General features: G+C 38.3%; 1 protein-coding gene across 4 annotated transcripts in view; it reads left to right on the forward strand.

Moving 5' to 3' along the window:
- map4l (microtubule associated protein 4 like) overlaps positions 1-22,058 on the forward strand; it is a 100,233-nt gene that overhangs the window by 17,008 nt on the left and 61,167 nt on the right. For all 4 annotated transcript variants that reach the window (XM_067473854.1, XM_067473851.1, XM_067473853.1 and 1 more), the window contains exons 3-4: positions 12,514-12,588; positions 15,967-16,200. In XM_067473854.1, the coding sequence (XP_067329955.1) occupies positions 12,514-12,588; positions 15,967-16,200 (309 nt within the window). The remainder of the gene's footprint in view (positions 1-12,513; positions 12,589-15,966; positions 16,201-22,058) is intronic.

The raw sequence follows: 22,058 nt of genomic DNA on the forward strand, positions 1-22,058 counted from the left end.
TCCATCTATAGCCACTTAAGAAATTATTGTTTTATAAAATGTAATGAAATATAAATTGATCTTCTTGTAAACTAATTAGTAGCATCCACCTACATCTCAAAGTTAACTTAATAGCTCATGCTCCTTCAGTATAAGTCATTGGCTGAGTAGTGATGCACAGGCGCTGCAATTAAAACTAAGGACAACAGCCCTATGTGCAAGGGACAAGGGAAAAAAACATATTTAATGGCCATAATTTTTTGGCCCTCAGGCAACAGTGCTCTAAAACAAGACATGATTCTGTAGTGAAATTCACTGCAGGGCCTTAAAAAACAACTCTGAAAACTATTGTCAGTGTACACAGTTTCCCATGACACACTTTATATCTTTACAACCAATGTAGTTGTGACAAATTTTCTGCTAGGGCACGCAAATGTTTACAAGAACATATAGCTCTTTGTAGATTTAGCCTCTTAATTTTTTTTGTAAACATTTTGTCATGCAGTTAATGCATTTTATTTAAAGTGAAATGGTCTGCACTTTGGTACCCAAAGCGCTTTACACTGCTTCTCATTCACCCATTCACATTCAGAATCACACACACACTCGCACATTAATGGGGGAGCTGCTATGCAGCTGGCCTACACTCACCAGGAGCAACTAAGTTGGGGTTCAGAGTCTCGCCCAAGAACACTTTGACATGTGACCAGAGAAGCCAGGGATTGAAACAACAACTCTTAGGTTGGTAGATGACTGCTGTACCTCCTGCGCAACACATTTTCTTATAGGAGGTCATGCTGTTAAACCGCTATAGTGGGTCTGAGGTCTACCTATTACAGTCTCACAAAATCCTGTGGGAAGCACTGAAATCTGTCAGTTGTCGTGCAACAAAGTATGGAGTGTTATATATTAATGCACCATATTGACTGAGTTGTAGCCTGTTCTGCAGAGTTAATTATTCTGCTTTATGGATCAGATCATGTCACAAAGATACTTATATCACCTTGTATAACAATACAATAAATATTATGCTATTTCCAGCACTGATTAGGTGTTTGACGGATTATGTTTACAATACATGAATTGGTGTGTTGGTAATGGATGGAGAAAGGATAGTGAAACAGATCTAAAGATAGATGAGCTCTTGTTTATTAGTTTGGTATGTATGATGTTAAATACAAATGACATGTCAGACTCAATTCTATATCATTTTCTTTTTAATACTATGAGAAGCCATGAGCCTGCCAGTGATAATGAAAACTGAAAGCAGGCACTCACGTGTCTGTGCAAGTTTACTTGTGTTGCTATTTTTGAGAGGGCCAGTTTGAATTTGTGCTGTGGGAGTGAGGTCTGCAGGCTGTCTTCTAGTGCCATGGGTGTTTTGGATGATACTAAGGAACAGACTGTGTGCTGACAGCAGAAGTTTGACCACAGGGTTTCTCATATCATGGCTTCTCAGTCAACACACAAGTCACACCACTGACTCACATAAGATAAGCTTTTACCCCAGGAAGAAAAAGGTGGTATCCCTCACGGATCTGTTCTCAACCAACTTTAGTTTGTCAAACATTAAAGATATTTAATTTAACAAAGTGATAATTTTGAAAGCGATTTTTCCTTTTAATTATGTTGATTTTCTATATCATGATTTGAAACACAAGTCAAACTAGTGTGATGGTTTTCAGCTTGCAAGTTTTTACATATTTTATATTGGCTACTATTCTTCTCCGACTGTTGCTACTTACATAATCCAGTTATTTATCAAAAAACACACTGTTACACAGTAACAGTTAATATACAATAATGTGATATGACTGCAGGTGAAGCATATTCTTTATTAATAGATATTTCTGATATAATGGCTTACCACACTGACAAATTGACATATCAAGTTGGATGGTCAGGGTACATGTCAGAATCACTACCAATCAACCAGATCTGTAGTCGGAGACAAGAATGTCTCAACATTTTTGTCTCTCTTTTTTCCCCAGATCTATCTCTCTGCTTTTCTCCATCCTCCATCTCCTCCTCTTGTCTTTGCATATTTATTGTAAAACTAAAAACCTCATCTGTCCTCAATGTCACTCAAGGAATTTTGTCCCTCTCAATTTTAATATTTCAGGTTATTTTTACACCTGCAGATATTACTGTTTGCTCAAATCAATAAAACTTTGGCAGCAGTTTCTGGAAGGTGCCCACACAACATTAAAGTTGTATTGCTGATGAAGGTCATTAGGGACTTATCATTTTCAATTTCAATTCAACTTTATTTATATAGCGCCAATTCACAACAAAGTCATCTCAGGGCACTTTACAGAATAAAGTCAAGATTATAAAGATATATAAAGAGAACCCAACAATTCCCCCTGGAGCAAGCCATAGGCAACAGTGGAGAGGAAAAACTCCCTTTAACGGAAGAAACCTCCAGCAGAACCAGGCTCAGGGTGGACTGCCATCTGCCTCGACCGGTTGGGGTGAGTGGAAAGGGGAGAGAGAAAAGAACAGAGCAACAAAAGCAACAACAAAACATCTGGCAGATTGGTAGGATCAGTAGCTTCACGCTGGAAGACACACAGCTTCAAAGCCGGGGGACACCTGCAGAAAGGGACAGAGAGAAGGGGACAGAGGAGGACAAAGACAACTACGGGAGAGAACACACAGAGTTAATGACATACAGTGGTGACAATTGCTGGATGAGAGGAGAGGAGAGATGGTCAAGAGGAGGAAAGGAGCTCAGTGCATTGGGGGGTGGGTCCCCCAGCAGTCTAATCCTATGGCAGCATAACTATAACTAACTATATGCTTTATTAAAAAGGAAGGTTTTAAGCCTAGACTTAAAAGTAGAGAGAGTGTCTGCTTCCCGAATCTGAACTGGGAGCTGGTTCCACAGGAGAGGAGCTTGATAGCTAAAGGCTCTACCTCCCATTCTACTTTTGGAAATTCTGGGAACCACAAGTAGGCCTGCATTCTGAGAGCGAAGTGGTCTACTGGGATGATATGGTGCTATGAGGTCTTCTAAATATGATGGAGCCTGACCATTCAGAGCTTTATATGTAAGAAGCAGGGTTTTAAATTCTATTCTACATTTAATGGGAAGCCAATGGAGAGAAGCTAGTGAAGGTGAAATATGATCTCTCTTGCTAGTTCCAGTCAGCACTCTTGCTGCAGCATTTTGGATTAATTGCAGGCTCTTTAGGGAGTTACTGGGTCATCCTGAAAGTAGGGAATTACAGTAGTCCAACCTAGAGGTAACAAATGCATGGACCAGTTTTTCGGCATCACTTTGAGACAGGATGCTCCTAATTTTGGCAATGTTCCGTAGGTGGAAGAAGGCTGTTCTAGAGATTTGTTTTATATGTGAGTTAAAGGATAGATCCTGATCAAAAATAACTCCAAGGTTCCTTGCAGTAGTACTGGAGGCCAGACTTATGCCATCTAGTGTGACAATATGGTTGGACATCATATCTCTGAGATTTTTGGGCCCAAATACTATGACTTCAGTTTTGTCTGAGTTTAAAAGTAAAAAATTGTGGGACATCCAGGCCTTGATGTCTTGTAGGCATGCTTGAAGCTTTATTAACTAATTATTTTCATCTGGTTCCATAGATAAATATAGCTGGGTATCATCAGCATAACATTGGAAATTTATGGAGTGTTTTCTAATAATGTTGCCTAAAGGAGACATATATAAAGTAAAAAGTATTGGTCCTAACACAGAGCCTTGTGGAACTCCATAGCTAACCTTTGTGTGCATGGAGGATTCATCATTAACATGAACAAATTGAAATCTATCAGATAGATAAGATTTAAACCAACCTAGTGCAGTTCCTGTAATTCCATTTTCATGTTCCAGTCTCTGTAATAAAATGTTATGATCAATGGTATCAAATGCAGCACTAAGATCTAACAGAACAAGTATAGAGATGAGTCCAGTATCTGAGGCCATGAGAAGATCGTTGGTGACTTTTACCAGTGCTGTTTCTGTACTATGAACTCTGAATCCTGACTGAAAGTCTTCATACAAATTATTCCTATGAAGGTGATCACATAATTGTTTTGCGACTACTTTTTCAATTATTTTAGAAATAAAGGGGAGATTAGATATTGGTCTGTAATTGGCTAAAATACCTGGGTCAAGACAGGGTTTTTTAAGTAATGGTTTAATTACAGCTACCTTATAGGCCTGTGGTACATAGCCTGTTTCTAAAGATAGATTTATGATATCTAATATGAATGTATCTATTAAGGGTAAAGCTTCCTTGAGCAGTTTAGTTGGAATAGGGTCTAGCAGACAGGTTGTTGGTTTAGATGAGGTAATAATTGAAGTTAGCTCAGAGAGATCTATGGGTAAAAAGCAGTCTAACAGGGAGTGGGGCCTTATCGATGACTCTAGCACTGTTGAACATGAAGATCTATCTGTAATTTTTGGGGGGAGGATCTGGTGAATTCGTTCTCTAATAGCTACAATTTTATTCATAAAGAAGCTCATGAAGTCATTGCTGCTCAAAGTTAAGGGAATAGTAGGCTCAACAGAACTATGGCTCTTAGTCAGCCTGGCTACAGTGCTGAACAGAAACCGGGGGTTGTTCTTATTTTCTTCTATTAATGATGAATAATATGCTGTTCTGGCATTACTGAGAGCTTTTTTGTACATTTTTAAACAATTTTTCCAGGCTAAATGAGATTCTTCTAACTTTCTGGAACGCCACTTCCTTTCTAACTTTCGTGTTTCCTGTTTTAAGTTGCGTGTTTGTGAACTATACCATGGAGATCGCCTCTGCTGGTTTACTGCCTTCTTTTTTAGAGGGGCAACACTATCGAGTATTGTACGTAGTGAGGCGGCAGAATTGTCAACAAGATAATCTACTTGTGCAGGAGTAACATTAAGGAGACTACTTTCCATTGTATTAACATATGGTGAAGCAAATGATGAAGAAATAATTTCTTTAAATTTGTTGACAGCTTTTTCACTTAAGCATCTGCTATAGTGGAATTTTTCCCTACCTGCTATATAGTCTGTTATTGTAAATTCAAATGTTATTAAAAAATGGTCAGACAGAAGAGAGTCGTGAGGAAATATGGTTAAATTATCCGCTTCAATTCCATACGTAAGGACAAGGTCTAACGTGTGACTAAAACAGTGAGTGGGTTTATTTACATTTTGGGAAAAACCAATTGAATCTAATAATGAATTAAACGTAGTGCTCAGGCAGTTACTGTCAGCATCTACATGGATGTTAAAGTCACCCACTATAATGACTATATCTGTACTAAGCACTAAATCAGATAGAAAATCAGAAAATTCAATCAAAAACTCTGAATAAGGGACTGGAGGACGGTACACGATAACAAATAATAGTGGTTTTTGAGTTTTCCAGTTTGGATGTGAAAGGCTAAGAGTAAGACTCTCAAATGAGTTATAACTATGTTTAGGTCTAGGAATTATTGATAAGCTACAATGGAAGATTGCTGCAACTCCTCCACCTCGGCCTATGCTTCTAGGAACATGATAATTAATATGACTTGGGGGGGTTGACTCATTTAAACTGACATATTCTTCCTGCTGCAACCAAGTTTCAGTGAGACAGAATAAATCGAATTGATGATCACTTATTAAGTCATTTACTAACAGAGATTTAGAAGAGAGAGATCTGATATTTAATAATCCACATTTAATAGTTTTGGGGTTTTGTTCTGTAAGAGGAGTAGTCTTAACTTTTATTAGGTTATTATGATTAACTCCTCTTGTTGTCATATTTACTTTATGTACTTTAGGTCGGGGAACAGACACAGTCTCTATAGGTATGTTGGAGTTGTGGGGGGGTGACGGTTGTAAGGACACTGCAGAGAGGCTTGTAGGACTGGATCTCTGCATCCTAGGCTCAACTCTGGATTGTCATACTTTTGGTTGTTTAATAAAACCAGCCATATTTCTGGATAAGAAAGCTGCACCATCTAAAGTAGGATGGATGCCATCTCTCCTAATCATTCTGAAAGAAATTTGTGCCACATGAGGGACATGATGGTTTACTCAAGTATAAAGAGTAATTTCTCTTCTGATAATTCTTTCATTACTCCCAGAGGCTCCATTGGTGTTTTGGGCTGCCAGTAATCGGATTTGCATCATTAATTCAGTGGCCAGTGGATTGCATTATTATTGTGAAGCATCTAGAGTTTTCGTTATGCTTTTAATAGTTGTTATAACCATAGTTTCATACATATTACAGAAACAACACTTTACCTGAAGAATTTTCTTTGCCTCCCTCTGTCTCTCTTTCTATTTATCTCCTCTTTATTTTTTTCACATTCTAACATCTGTTTCTCTTTTGCTTTTTCTAAGTGTTAAATATTATGTTTTGTGCTGTATTATTCATGTTATTTTATGTAAATGGAACTTTCACTTTCTTTGTATCCCATTATCTATCATCTTAACAATGATAAATGTTTATTATCTTTATACCTACACCCCTTGCCAGCCTCCTTTGTGATTGCTATTAGTATGATTCGCAGTAGGTGTTGATATAATAACACTGGCCAAGGAGAAACTCTTTGTGTTTGTCAGTTTGTCTCAGATCACTTCCAGTACAGTGGTTTGTGGCATCAATTCTTGGTTTTGGCTGTGGGTCAGCCCTGTAAAAGATATAGTGCTGTTTTTTTCACAAATGTGTTTATTTGTGCTATGCAAAATGACCAATGCTCAAGGTTTGCCAATGGAGATACCACTTGCATTTACGTTTGTGCACACTTTTTACATTAAAAGTTACACCATGTAGCGTTTAAAGATGCTCAGGTGTTATGTGGTACTGCGAAAATAAAGGCAACTTTATTTTCGCTATACACAAGATACAACAAAACAAAATAAAAACACAGTATGCTACATAAAGTACAGTATATGTTTAATTTGCTTTTCAATCCCTCTAATTTGTGAGGCTTTCTTCACCCCTCGCTTCTCTCCCTCACTCTTAAGTGCTTTTCTTTTTCCAGAAATGCTGGCAGCAGTGACTTATGCCTACAGTGTTATACAGTTTGATTAAGTCATTCGCTCATCATAACCACACCTGTTCAGTTTTAGTCAGTTTCTTAGCTAGTCCAGTGATTTATTCTCAACTTCCTTCTTTAAGATTCTTCTAAGACTTTGGATGGGTCCCCCTATGTGACTTCAGTTCACTTTGTGTATATACTTTATGTTCTTGTGGCATTTCCACTAGGCCTGTTACACTGCTTAGCCAAAAGCTGCTCTACAATTACATGCAAAGGTCAAAACTGCATTAAACATAGGGGATAATAAATTCACTGTTGCTTTGTTACAAACGGTAGCTAGGAATCATGGTAAATATGAAGATAAATAAGAAACCATAAACCACAAGATACAGTATACAAGGAAAATTATCATACAATAAAATATTCTAATTAAAGTAAATAAAGTTGATTGGTATCGACCTTGTTGTGTGTAACTGACCCAAAAGAAGCAGGTTTGCCTAGAGACCGGCTGCCATCAAGTGCACTCCACAAAGCCCGAAGCCACTCAGCAAACAGCCTGGCATTCTGACCTCTGTGAGGAAAAGAATATATCAGAGGCTATTTACCTTAAGAAATCCTCCAAATAATTTAACATTTGCCCCCATAAAGTTCAAAGTATTGTGAGAGATGATAATCTAATGATGCATGTATTCTGACTAGTTAGTAGTGTAGTTGAAGGTTATTCTCTTCTGGTGTGAGAAGTTAGGGACAAACAAGCAGAGAAGTTGCTACCTAATACTATAGATCCCATTAAAGCGTAAGGCAAGAATATTTAATGCCCTTTTCTCAACTGGTTAACCTCTAAGCCTGGCCGTCAAATATATAGATTCATTTAAAAAAGTTTAATACAGTAAGTTAGTATTAACAGTAGTTTTTCCAACAAGAAAAGATTTGTTGACCTAATGTAATACGCCTTCTGTAAAAGCCAGTGGTTTTTTCAAGTAGCAGGATGGTGTATGTGACATTGCCACTAAATACTAGTTCAAAAGTTTGTATCCCCTTATTTTGAAATGTCAGAAAGACCAAAACAAAGAAGCATTTTCATCGAGATATTATTAAATGCACTTTCAGGAAGTAGAATCAGAAATAAGTTAAAGTATATATTTTCATGGAAAAGTATAACCAGCCTTTGTCTGGTCAGTGGTCAGGCTATCAAACTGTATTCCTTCAAACTATTTTTGTGATAGTTCCCGACTTTTTTGTATTTTGACTTGTATTTACTGAAAGTCTGAAAAGATTTCAGCACAGTGATGCAGAAATGCCATGAAAAATGTTTGAAGCAAGAGATGCTTGACCTAAGGCTTGATACTGACTGCCGTCCTCAAAGGACTGTCTGGTTCTGACTTTGCCTGCCAGCCTGTGTGTGTGTGTGTGTGTGAGTGTGTGTGTGTAGAAAGGACGAAAGGAAAAAAACAAAAAGTGAACAAAACTTTCTCACATGGATATTATCTCATGTGCGTTGGACCTAAATGTAGCCTTTAAGCAGGCAGAGGGTTCTTTTGCATACCATAAAATACAATCTTGTCAGCACCACTGTCCCTGAACATTAATACTGCATTTCCTATTAGGTAACAGTGAGAGGTCTGGCGACAACACAAACACAGCTGCTATTTTTCTGACTAATATTGCAAGCATAACATAAATGTGTGTGATAATTTCTGTAAATTTGTATTGGTTGTTTTCTAACTAAAACATGTTTATGCTGATCATATCAAACTTATTTTTGCACAGTGGCAGGACAAATGTTTATATAATTAGGTTACCTTTACCTAATTAGCAGTGTTACAGTAACAAATAACAGTCCAGCATTCAAAATTATTGAAACAGTACAACAGGCCCATAATAATACTTTTGCCAACTAAGATACAGATGCCATAATTCAGGGTGGGGTGGGGATATATTAACCAAATATCCCCAAAATTTAATTTTTTTGTTCATCTCATTGGAATAACATTAAATCCACCACATTATTAAGTTCTCTAGCTTACAAATATAATTATTGCAAAAGCAATAAATAACTGTTGTAATCTGTTGTTTATTTGTGTGGGTTTCAGCCAAGGATGATTCAACTTAAGCCTAAAATTCTATATCAATTTCACCAGAAACTCTCCCTCTTACAAACACTCACACTAGGGCCGATGCACCCTAAAACATTGCAAACGTTATTGCACTCTTGGTAATTATTTATGACATTCACCATTATGCTGATTTTGGCTCTGTGCCAAAATACATTTTCTTATTTCCCCTCAAAATATCTGGAAAATTTCTAGTCCTCAGCTGGGGACTGTGGAGCATGTTGTCCTCTCAACCAAGGTGCCACTGGATTCCATGTGTCATTCAAAATGCACTTCCACCTTTGGCATCAGTGCCTATATTTCTATCCCCAACTAAGGTTAGTCTACAGTTAATCACGAGAAGAGACACCCACAATCTATCTCAAACATCGCATTTGGAAGACCTCGAGCTTGTACATATCAGATTTGACCAGAGTCCATTTTTTCAATCGATACAGGAGAATTGTTCAGCATCAAGTGTTCGGATGAGGCGTTTGTCCCTGAGTGCCTTCTTCATAATAGCATCAATTACGATATTGAAAAGCAGATGAGAATCCTCTCCTTGGTGGACCCCCATTCTAATAGAAAATTCCATGGATAGTTCATTACAGATCTGCATGCTGCTAGTTGATCCATCGTATGATGCATGAAGAAGGTTTACTTTCTAGGTAACACGTACCCTTCAGGGGCACGTGCTCATTCTCCAATGCTATCCACAGGGTGGGCCAGTGAATGCAGTTTAATGCAGACCTGGAGTCTATAAAGACGATAACCATTTGCTTTCCACGCCTTTCCTCCACCAGTTGACACAGGGCAAATATTTCTGTGCGGTACAGCGCCAACGTGGCGTGAATCTGGCTTGCTCTTTTGTTGATCTTCTGCTTGGTCTGTTAACAACCCTTTCGCAGCCTTGATTGGCAGCAGCATATCTTCATGAACACCTTGCCAGTGATTGAAAGGAGGCTGATGCCACAGTGATTTTTGCATCTCCAGCAATCCCTTTTCGTCAGGATTGGTACGCTGATAACTTTATTCCATGATGGAACGCATTCCGACTGCCAGATGAGTGGCAGGAGGGCATAAAGCCACTGCAGCAGGATGTTTGCTCCAGCTTTGATGTGTTTTTGTGTCTGACGGCTAATAGGCGGACAGAGAGGGGAGGCGCATTCCAAGATGGACTCTATGGATCTCTACTTTTCTACTGTATCAACGTTGTTTGATGGTTTGAGTGCCATGAGCCTGTAGGATCGGGTGATTTGGAATTATTGTCCCGAGTGCTGGTCTCCCCAGACATGTCCAGTTCCGTTTGATTAGTGGAGGTGCAGTGCATACAAAGTAGGGGTCAGATCCATAGTCAGGCCCACTCTTTGAATGTACATCTTCGAGCTACGATGGCAAACTGGCGAACTGATCAGGATGTATTTCAGGATGGCAGAACCTTCGCCGTATAGGTTGCGCCATAAAGGGTACGAGGTTTACGAGGTTGCTAAAAATAGCTTTTGCCCACAACCAGGTTTTTCAATCCATCGAAAGACACCAGCAGTCCGTTGTGCAGTCCGTTGTCATTGGTCTCGCCATGGTCAAATCTCCCCATTTATTCCTCCCAGCCAGTCTTATCTGCACTGGTGTGTTCTTTGAAATCTTCCACCACAATGATGAGTTCGGTCTGTGGACTTGAGTAAAGTGTATGTTGGAGTTGGTTGTAGAAGGTATTTTAAGCTGCATCAAGACTAGTCTCAGTCGGAGCAAAACGAGCTAGAATATGGGTTTGGTTGTGCCATGGATGGTGAGGACCGCCATACAATCTGTTAATGGTAAGTAATTACACCTGTACCAGCTCCTTTGTCCTCCATAAAGCCAACACCATCTTCTCGTTTTTCGCAGTTAGAGTAGAATAGCGTCATTGTGTGCCAGACCCATTGAGTCGTAGTGCAGCGACCAAGATTTTGCACTTCAGTAATTTCATTGTGATTATCTCCTCTTGTCCAGGATGTTGTCCAGTTCACACGTTCCACCTGCCGGTGCAAACTTTCAGTCTCAATCAATTTTTTTTGGACAGTAGTCCACTTCTAACCAGCACCCTGGGTCTCTAATACCCTGTGCATCGGTTACCCAGGATGCTATAGAGGTGGAACAGGTGTTTGTTTGAATCTTTATACAGTTTCTTGCCTAGTTTTCCCAGGTTATCTGGTTCTGGAGCACGGTTTGAAGCCTGTGCATTGTTGGGGCCTCTTTGTCTGTCATTTGGATCGTTCATGATAACTTACCTTCTAATATAACATAAAATAGTCAGATTGTTTCAGTTGTTAGCAATTTTTAGATGATAGACATTAGATAAAGATGTATTTGGGTATCCGAATTTAAGAACCATGACACACCAAGACAGTGACGTGCTATCAGCTTAGCCTTTACGGTGTGTCCCACACTGTTGGCACTAGTCAGACCCCAATTGGAACTCCATCAATGTTTTACAGCTGGTTCAACAAGTAGAATTGGCAATGTTTGGACCTCTTGGATTAGCTTAGAAAATCAGTACATGAGAAGAACCCAGTCTAATCATAACAACCAGTACAACTTGTACTGTGGTTGTCGCTTGTTAACAGACATATTTTTGTTTAGAAGTCGTTCTAAACCATCTGTGCTGAGCCAGAATGGTGTAAAAATAGTATGCTGAAGTTCTACGGTTTTTCTTTTTTTGTCGACCTAGACAAAGGGGATGTGAACTGATGCAGCAGTCGGTCTTAGCACTAGTTCTTTGACGTTGGCTTGGTATGTCATGGCCTTAAGATATGCTACAGAATAAGAGAAAAACAGTAGAAAGGAGCTAAACAACTCCTACTCCACCTGCTTCCACTACCAATAATAGTGATACATAATACATTTTTTTAAATTATTATAGTCATCAGTTAATGCGTATGTATAGTGTTTGTGTGTGTAGTGTATGTACATGCACATGTTTGTGAGAGGACTGTATCTGCCCTGGTATATGTGTCTCCATGTGTTGCAAACATGCATTTACCCTCAAAAACCCGTCTGCTGTCAGCAAACGTTGCCTAGGGAACCAACACATGGTGTCATATCTTGCTGTGTGACCATGGTGATGGGGCCTTTAGCGACGTGTTATGTCTGCTTGCCTCACTGTCAAAAAATTTGAACACACAAGCTGGTTCTGAAATGCAGCACCAGTTTGATATGCAAACAGCTGCAGGAGCAGAGTGACAGACAGATGTAAAAGTAGTTTTCTGCTTTTCTCCCTGTATGGAAAGTTTTAACAAAAGTATTCTGGATGCTGGAACACCTCTTTATTAGTAATTAATTTATTCAGGAGCATTAGTAGTCAAATCTAGACAAATAGATGTGACGTTTGTCTGGTAAAGTGAATCAGTTCTAAAATAAATTGAAAATCATATAGTTTATTTATATTAATTGGCAATGTTGATAATATTTTTATCCTCTTTAGGTCCAGGAATGATGTTATCGAGCGGACGCCAAGATCCACCTGGACAGCCTGCCTTCAGCTCTGACTTCCTGTCTGGTGAGGGTGAAGGGAGTAATAGTTATTAAGCAATCCATTCTGATATTTGGCAGCAGTTTTTCATGTGTTTATGTGTATTCAATAGAAAATATTTGCAAGTACCTCACAATTTGGGGACCACAACCTCTACATCCCACATATAAAACATACTATACATTCATGCTTTATATGGTCACTAAAAATACTTCAGCATGGAATGTTTTCTTACATAATTGAATAGAAATATTATATACCAAATATTTAATTAAAACAAAATCAGCTGTGGTACATGTACTATAATTGCATTGATATATACAAAAAAAAATGACATAAGCAAAACACACTTTAGATAAAACTGTTGAATGGCAGAAGTATGTCAAATGTTTCTACAGTAGAGGTCTTCACAGATTCACTAATTTCTAAGGACCAGACCAGATGCAGGCCTGGATCATATCTAAACTTTGCTCTGACTAATACTGCTATTTAATGATCAATAATAATAATAATTCAGGAATAAGCTAGCTACTCAAAAGCAATTCGTGTCAAACCCTCAGGTCAACATGATGCACACCAAGAGAAGGATTTGACCTACGAGTCTCACTCAAATCTTTAGAGAATATCTCTGCCAGTGCTATTGGGGGTATGTGTCACAGGAGGGTCAACTGAACCTGTACACAAAAAGATTATGTTTTGATTAAAAAGTTATAAATCATATTTCTACTAAAAATATGTTAAAACCTTTCTATACTGCATATTTGCATATTGCCCTTGGGTCTGCTTGGGTTGAATCTGGCTTTCCTTGGCCTCCTCTCATGTCTCTCTTTTTTTATAAATAAAATCATGCACATCCTTTGTGCATTCTCTTTGTTGTCAAAATGTTCTTTTAGAACTTGTTTTTCTTTTTAAAGCCACACTATGTATCCTCTTTTTTCTGTACTAGAAATATTTTCATAAACTTAACCCTGGAGCCTGCTGTGACCCAGACTCATTGAAGTGCACTGTCAGCAGTGCAGTGATCATCACTTTTAAAAGTTGTTGAGCGAGGCTCACCCTTATGACACATTTCAAAATTTCCATTATTGATAAGGAAACTTTTGAGCATTCTCATTTATTGCAATTTTCCTCTCTCTGACTGGGTAAAGAAGCCTTGATTGATTTTGAATCTCATGCTAGCACAATCTTAAGTTGCATAGTGCAGCTTTTAGGGCTGGTATTTTGGAAAACAGGCATTAGGGTAATAGTCTGGAGCTGTACGCTGTTGATGAACTTATCAAACAACAGTCATGAACCTCTAGCTACATTTAAATAAATGAATTTGTGAAACATCCTGTTATAGTTATGAGTTACCAATATCACTATTGACATTTTAAATCAGTTAATCATTAACCAGAAAAAATAAATTCAGTGAGATATATATAAGTTTTTTTTTCTCCAGATAAGTGATCTCTGATTTCTGTCACCAAAGTAATTATCAAAACATCACCTGATATCTATAAATCAGTATTTATTGATGTAATAACTACTAAGATAAATACAGGTGATTAAAATTGCTGAGAGAATATACAGATCGAAGAATAAACAGTTTGGGATGGATAATGATGTTCTACACAGGAAACATAATGAAAACGTGAGCAGATGGTTAAAGGAATAGGATTAATCGTAGTACCAACGATAGTGCTGAAACATAAAATTTTAAACAAAGCTTTCAGTGCAATTCATAATTGAATTTAAGCAATAAACCTGTGTTTTATCTCATGACATCAGCCTTTCATAGAGCTTTACAAGGAGCTTAGTCTTGCCAACTTAGTTGGTGAGTCGCTGAGGATTCAGGAAGGTTTTCAGGAGCAGAAGCGGGGCAGAGTGGCCCAGAAGCCATAAGTGTTCTCCACATCATCCTTTGTCCCCTGGGCAACCACAGAAGGCAGCGGGTCAGCGAGGAAGAAGCCGCCTCTCTCCTTGTCGACAGCAATAAGGTGTAGGCAGGGTTCAGCAGCTCTGGAGTGTCTTTTTAGGGTATGTCTGGATAATTGCAACCAAATGTAATCAATAGCAACAACGTGAACTTAAAGAAGAAATCTTAAAAAATTATTAGAAACAAAGATGAGGTAAGCTAAGGTCCAGATTGAGTAACTGAGTAACAGATTGAGTAACTGTTCCATAATTCTCTTTAGCGACATAAACTTGGTTCCTAACGTTGGTGTACACAAGAAACCTTCTGTGATAATTTCTTAGTCAACAATGGTACACACGGAACAGGGGAACAGGTGTAAACAATTAGGAGTTGTGATGAGAAGTAAAGCTGGATGAGATGAACAGGAACAGGAAGTGACTGTAAAATAAAAGCCTGAATGAGGAAGTGAAGTAGTGATCCTAACATTGCAGGGGGCCTGGTGGCTCAGTGGTAGAACATTAGGTTCGGATGCAGAAGGCTGCAGGCTCGATTCCCACTCCACCAGGTTTGGCCCCACCCAACCACCAAGGGCCACGATCGTTCCGGTCCCGAGCCCGGTTAAAAATGGGACACTTGCAAGAAGGTGGGCATCCAGCGTAAAAACTCAGCCAAATCAACATGAGGAACAGATTCTGCTTTGGTGTTCCTGTTGTTGAAGCTTGTCATTTTGAAGATAATAAAGGATAATAGGCTTTTCATAGGTAACGTCTAAACTCACTCAGTAGCCTCACAATAGCAAAAAAAGTATGCAATAAGATGTGTCATATAAAACAAAATATAGGGTAAACAAAATATAATAATATAATACAAAATATATGTAGCTGGTGTAGAGAGAAAATGTATTGCTCATATCAGAATCTCTTGAGTTTAACCTCACTTGGATCCTGATAAGCAGTGTGGTCCTCTTGTTGGGGAGTGCTGATAATTTAGACTTTACACTACTTTACACAAGTCAGGGGTCCTGTGTTCATGTTTATAAGAAATCAGTGGCCTTGTTCATCTAGAGAAAGTTCATTTAAGATTTCAAAGAGATGGTCTGAGAAAGGAGGGGGTCCACTCTCCCTTCCTCTCAGAGACATTTTAAAGTTCAGTTTCCTTGTTCCGGAGATTGCCTCTGCCTCTGTGTACTGTTGAAGTCCCAATTGTGCAACAGAAGATTCTTCACAATCAGGACAGAGCATTATGAAGCTACTGCATCTTACATTTAATGTTCTGTTGAACTGGTTCAGTCTAGTCTGGTTTTCCCATTCTTCTCATTTCCACTCTTCTCTTTTTCTTTCTGCCTCTCTCTTTTACCTTCTCTCCGTGTCTCTATACTTCAGTCAGGCATTATGATCATGGTTTGTTAACAAATAATATCTAGTATTTTTTTTTCTATACTGTATATTGCATACAGCAATTTTTGTTTGTAACCCGCTTTGTAACCCTGCATTTTGTCCCTCCATCAGGCTTCTCTCAATCTGGAATGGGAGGAACAAAGGGGCCCAGCCTCCCACCATTTCAGACCAGTAACAGCTCAACTCTTGGCCAGTCTGGGATGGGCTCAGCTGTGGATGCCCAGAGGAGTTCAGGCTCATTTGGTCTGGACAACAAAACCACCAGTAATGCCAGTGGGCCGATTAAAACTAGTGATCCATATTCATCTGGTGGTCCAGGAATCCACCCCATGGATTATTCTGCAGGTATCAGAATGAGGGCCGCTTGCATGTGTTTTTGTGTGCTGGGCAGCAGAGGAGGTTAGAGACAGAAAAATGAAGTGGAGAGAGCAGGAAGTTGTTTTTGAGATTCTGGTTCTACAGTTGTCCTGGTTATATTTTACATTCAACTTAATAATGTCAGCCATGTATTTAGCCTACTGTACAATTTTGGCCTGGCTGTCTATATGGCAGAGTGAGCTGTGACAGAAGGAAGGTACCATGCAGATTACACAGGACATGCTTGCAGCAGCAGAGGGCAGCCTTTTCTAGTTATTTTCACTGTAGGTGGATGAGTTCCGATTTGCTTTTACATGGCTAGTTGCCTTGTGGCAGTAACTCTGTGCAGTTAACCATTCTTTTAATCTCCTGACAAAGTGAATTAAAAGACAGATGCAGCAGTGACCCTTTAAATAATAAACACGGAGGACAACCCACTTGTTTTATGTCTTGAGCAGTCTGAGGAGAAAACAGGAGCTTATGAGGAAGATTGTGCGGCATGTGTTTCTAGTGGGCCTATATAACTAAGCTGAATTTGCTGGTTGCCAAGCAACAAAAACACAAGCCCACAGCATGGTTGAACAACAAAGACAGAAGCATGTCATGTGCTTGCAGACATTCTGTATAATTGTGCCTGAAAGCTTCATTTCAGACACTGTAACAGAGATAAGCATGTATGTCAGCAAATACTTCATTCATCATCCAAATATGATCGCTGGGCTATTTAAATTAGTTAGTATATACAGTACAATTACTCTGTATGGTATGTAGGATGTACTGCATCAAACATTAACCAGACTTTTTTTTAGCTATACCTTTTGCTAAAAATAGCCCAGCTTTGTTAAAGGCAGGTAGCGGTACAGGCTGGTTGTTATGTAATACTTACTGCTTACGTTCAGCTGTTGGAGCAGATACGAAGCATCAGTGACATGGATGTCAATACACCACAAACAGTTTAAACATCTTCAAAAACCCAGCAGTATTGACCAATAACAGTTGCTGGAATTGCTGCCACACCTTCACGCAAACCTTTTTAGAATAGAACAATTATAGTACTGTATTTATCCGAATATCACAATAATCTCAAACCACTCAATGCATTTTCAAGGAAGAGAGTAATATACTAAAATGCTGCTATTTAAAATTCTGACTAACTAACCCCTACATGCCATAAACACCTAAAGACATGTAAATATGCCAGTGGTGTTACATGTTTCATTATGTAAGATGTGTGTGTGGGGGGGGGGGGTGGGGGGTGGGAGGTGGGGGTAAAAGACAAACTATAATGTTTCAGAGTTTGTTTATGCCTTAAGTGATGCAAATTGCACAATTAATGGGTGGAAAATGTACATTATCATAAGGAGACATTCTCCCTTCCTTCTTGCTCCAGTGACTGCATGGGCAGTTAATTTTATGTGGCACAAAGATTTGGAAAATGTCTGTGTTGTAAATAACCTGGTAAGGGTGTGTAGCCTTTTATTACGATAATATCCAAATTGAGAGATGTCTGATCCTTGCCACAGTCAAACAGCAACAGTATATCACTATGCTACCATCAGTCAGTTGCTGCTACAGTCAGTTTGTTTTTTGCCTTTGGCAGAGTTTACTTTGTGTATGGTCTTAATGTACTGTAATTTGAATCTAAACTGAATGCTGGAGCATTCACATTAATGATATCCTAATCTTTATTATTATTGTCAGGATTTGTTTATGAGAACGGGCACAAGAGAAAACACAGTGAGATTTATCACAAAGACACAAGGGAAAGAACAAAATCACAAAAATTCAATCCAGAAGGACTTTGAAGACAGGCGTGTCAAAAACGATAAGTGTCCAATAAGAATCTAGAAACTGACACTTAGGAACTTTGCAAGGGTGAAGATGAATCAGAAAATGAACACAAAACATATCTGTAGAATAAACATGAAACTAGGCCAGTTAGACTAAAGTAGCAAAACAAATACCAAAACCAGTTTTCAGAGAATGACATCAATTTAGAATATAGTGAACATAAATACATAAACTAATAAACGGGTAAAGAGCCAGGATAAATCTGTAAATCAAAGAAAGGACCAGAGGGAAAAAACCTGATTTGGTTTTAGAAGATAATAATACAATATGCATACAAAAACACGAATCAGGGGGAAACTAAATACAAAACAGGACCAGAAATAACTGAGGATAAATTTGAACCCGGTCTAGGATAATTAAAGAACTAGAGCATAGACAAAAGAACAAATGCACTGCTTTTTAAATATCTTTTATACTTTTTAAGATTTTTATACTTTTATATTTTTTGTTTTGCTGTTTAAGCAAAGGCAAAACTATCTAGTTTTCTTCAGCTGTTTGACTTAAACTTTGCACTCACGCACTCATTACTTTTCTACAGTTTCCAGAATTTTTATGTTACTAGTTCATGTTACAGGTACTCGAGGCAAAACAGTTCAACACTTAAATTCTACTTATTTCTACTTTTTGTCAAATTTTATCACATTTTCATAGTAAACATTTAAGCTATTTCAGCAAAAGCAAAAGTTTCAGCTATTTATGAATAGTTCACTTTCAATTCAGCTATTTTAGCAAAAGCAAACATTTCACTTATTTCAGGTTTTTTGCTATTACTGTATAGTTTTCTTTTTCCAAATGAATCACGTTAGCTAGCCAGAGCTGATGGGTGTTTTGATCATGTTAAGACAATGGCAGCTTAAGGGACAACCTTTAAATAATTTTGGACTTGTTTGAAACACATTGCATAGGGCTAGTGGCTGCAGAGTGCCCATGCTGACCCCTGCCCATCACAACATTTAGGACCTCCAGGTGAATTTATTGTTGGGAATTATTGTATTGTGGTAACTTATTTTCTACAGTTGTGCAACAGCATCCTAGTTGTAAATGGGGAAACCTGTCTGTTTTTATTTAAAAAGTCATAATTTTTAATGAGGTTTTTAGATGAGATGTTTTGCACCAAAAAATGCACTGTGAATGCTTCAGTAAAAGGATTTTTTAAGCAAAACTGAAAAAGCTGAACTTAAAAAAAAAGTATTTTGAACAGTGTGTTTTCTGTGAGTGTGTGTGTGTGTGTGTTTATGTCAACTTTAGGTAGACTTCACCACAAACTAATACTGAGCACTTAAATGCAAAAAATCTGAAAAAAGTATCAAAGGGACTTTCATTTTAAAAGTCTGTTTCCTGTGTGTTTGTGGGTGGGTGTGTGTGTGCACGGGCGTGCGTGTCTCTGTCCACTGTAGGTAAAAAGGCATCAAAAGGACTGTGTTTCCTGTGTGTGTGTGTGTGTGTGTGTGTGTGTGTGTGTGTGTGTGTGTGTGTGTGTGTGTGTGTGTGTGTGTCTCCACCTGTCTATCATGTGGGAGAAAATCTGTTAGGTAAAGTGTTTGGACACAGCTCTGAGGCTGATCACATTCAGCTGTGTCAGTTACCATGGCAACTACAGTGAATCTGCAGAGTCACTCACATATGGTAAAGACAGGTTATAAACTGCTCAGACTTTAGTGAGGCAAACTGTTAGTCCTATTAACAAAATAAATAAACTGAGCCGCAGAAGGCTTGGCCGAACATGGTGACATACTTTATTTGAAGAAAATCAATAAAATGGAGACAGGGATTTTAAAACAGCCCGTTTATTTTTTGATTGTTTTTTTTTTTTTTTTTGGACTTCTGTTATAATAGGCTGCAAAAGGAGTTTCAGACGGCACTCTCTCCACTTCTGGCCAATTACTGAAAGGAGTTGATGAAGGTTGAATGTGAGAAGTTACAGTGCATGTGATGTCATCCACTCTAACTTGCAAAACATTCTGCAATACACAGTAATAGAAAAGTTGAAAATTCACTAAAAGGTACCTCAAACCAAACTACGATTATTCAGTAACCACAAAATATATTAAAAAGCAGAATACAAGGCTGATAGCTGAAAGTCTTATGATTTGCTAAAAGTTTAAATCGTCTCTCTAGTCTGAAGTATGACCGGCTAGTTAAAGCGTGTCTCTGCATTCATTTGAATGAGAAAACATTGCTGAAAATGAAAAAATATAATATTTTAAAAAGTATAAAAGCTCATAAATATTCTGAATACTGATTGCTTTCTGCAGATAGAACCTTATAGAGCTAAGATAAATGAATGAATGAAATATGCATGTTACCCAGCTTTATGTAGATGTAGTATTTGCATCTTTTCCTAGGCACCTTAACAGCTATTTACACTTTCATGAGCACTAACATCACCCATTATGGTATGGTTCAACATGGGACTTCCATGACCCACTATATAGATATGCAACTAATTTTCCTAATGACTCTTAATGTCTTTCTGTTAACAGTTGTTTACCTAAGCTTTATTTTGCGTAGTTAAATATGAGTTCATTTTAATATTAATTTTAATTTATGTCTATCTAGATCTAGAATCATAGCATGTTATGTCTTACTGCTTCTTATTGTCATACATCACTAGTACATACACCTGTCTGAATGCATTTGGATTTCTTTTGACAAATATTTTCAATCATAATTTGGGCTGTTGTTCTGTATGTGAGCATCATTTAAGTTACAGTAGGAGTAGTGCATGGGTTTTCATTTGACAGCATGGGTACTATGGAAAAATATGTGTCATTATTAAGCTGTACTGTACAGGAGAAAAAGACTCCTTTTGGATCTACAGTCCTTGGGACAATATATTTACAAACAAGTCTACTGTTCAGTCTTTGTTGCCTCAATTTAAACCCCTCACCACATCTCTGCACATTAAAGTGGGAGTTAGTGAGATGAAACATCTTTCCTCAAACTTTCATAGTGGCAGACTGCAGTGCAAGTGAATTCAGTTGCACAGCTAAACATTGAGAGAGGTTTTTAAGTTTAAAGATGCTAGAGAGTAATTAAAAAGGCTGTGACTTAGGGGCAATTAGCTAAAACTCGCCAAAATGTTTTTTTTTTTAACTAAAGTTTAGTGTGCGTTTACTGTGCGTTTTTCTCCAGCAAGAGAACTTTTCCTGTTGTTCAACTACAACATACAGAGGAGCACTTCTTTTCACTGTTGCTACTATGTAAAGTTACCATCATATTTTGTGAGAATGTGTGGAATGTGTTCATGTCTTTATCCCCAGTTATTTTATGAACAGAATTGTTTGTGCTTCTGTAGTGTGAGTACAGATCTGTTGAAGGGCAATTTCATATTATAAACCAAGTTTCTCTATATCAGATGGATCTGTCCTTCCTTTTGGCGTTTCCCTTTCAGGGGTCCCCACAGCGAATCATCTGCCCATCCTCTGCATCCTCTTCTCTCACACCAACTATCTTCATGTCCTCTCTCACTATACCCATAAATCTCCTCTTTGGTCTTCCTGTAGACCTCCTGCCTGGCAGCTCCAACCTCAGCATCCTTCTACCGATATATTCACAGTTTCTCCTCTGAATATGTCCAAACCACCTCAGTCTGGCCTCTCTGGCTTTATCTCCAAAACATCTAACATGAGCTGTCCCTCTGATGTCCTCATTCCTGATACTGTCCATCCTCGTCACTCCCAAAGAGAACCTCAACATCTTAAGCTCTGCTACCTCCTGGTCTGCCTCCTGTCTTTTCCTTAGTGCAACTGTTTCTAAGCTGTACACCTTTGCTGGTCTCACCATCATCTTGAACATCTTTCCTTTTAGCCACCTGTTCCAATCTGCTTGCACACGCCTCTTCACCTTCCACACTTTCTGTTGCTCTGGACCTTTGGCCGTTTTAAGACAGATTTGAATGAATCTGACCCTTAATCTTTCTTTGTGCAATTTATTTATGTTTCTTTATTAATTTTAGTTTCTCCTAGAACAACAGCTCTTTTACAGGAATTTCC

Source organism: Channa argus, chromosome 14, assembly GCF_033026475.1.
Source record: "Channa argus isolate prfri chromosome 14, Channa argus male v1.0, whole genome shotgun sequence".
Taxonomy (NCBI): Eukaryota; Metazoa; Chordata; class Actinopteri; order Anabantiformes; family Channidae; genus Channa; species Channa argus.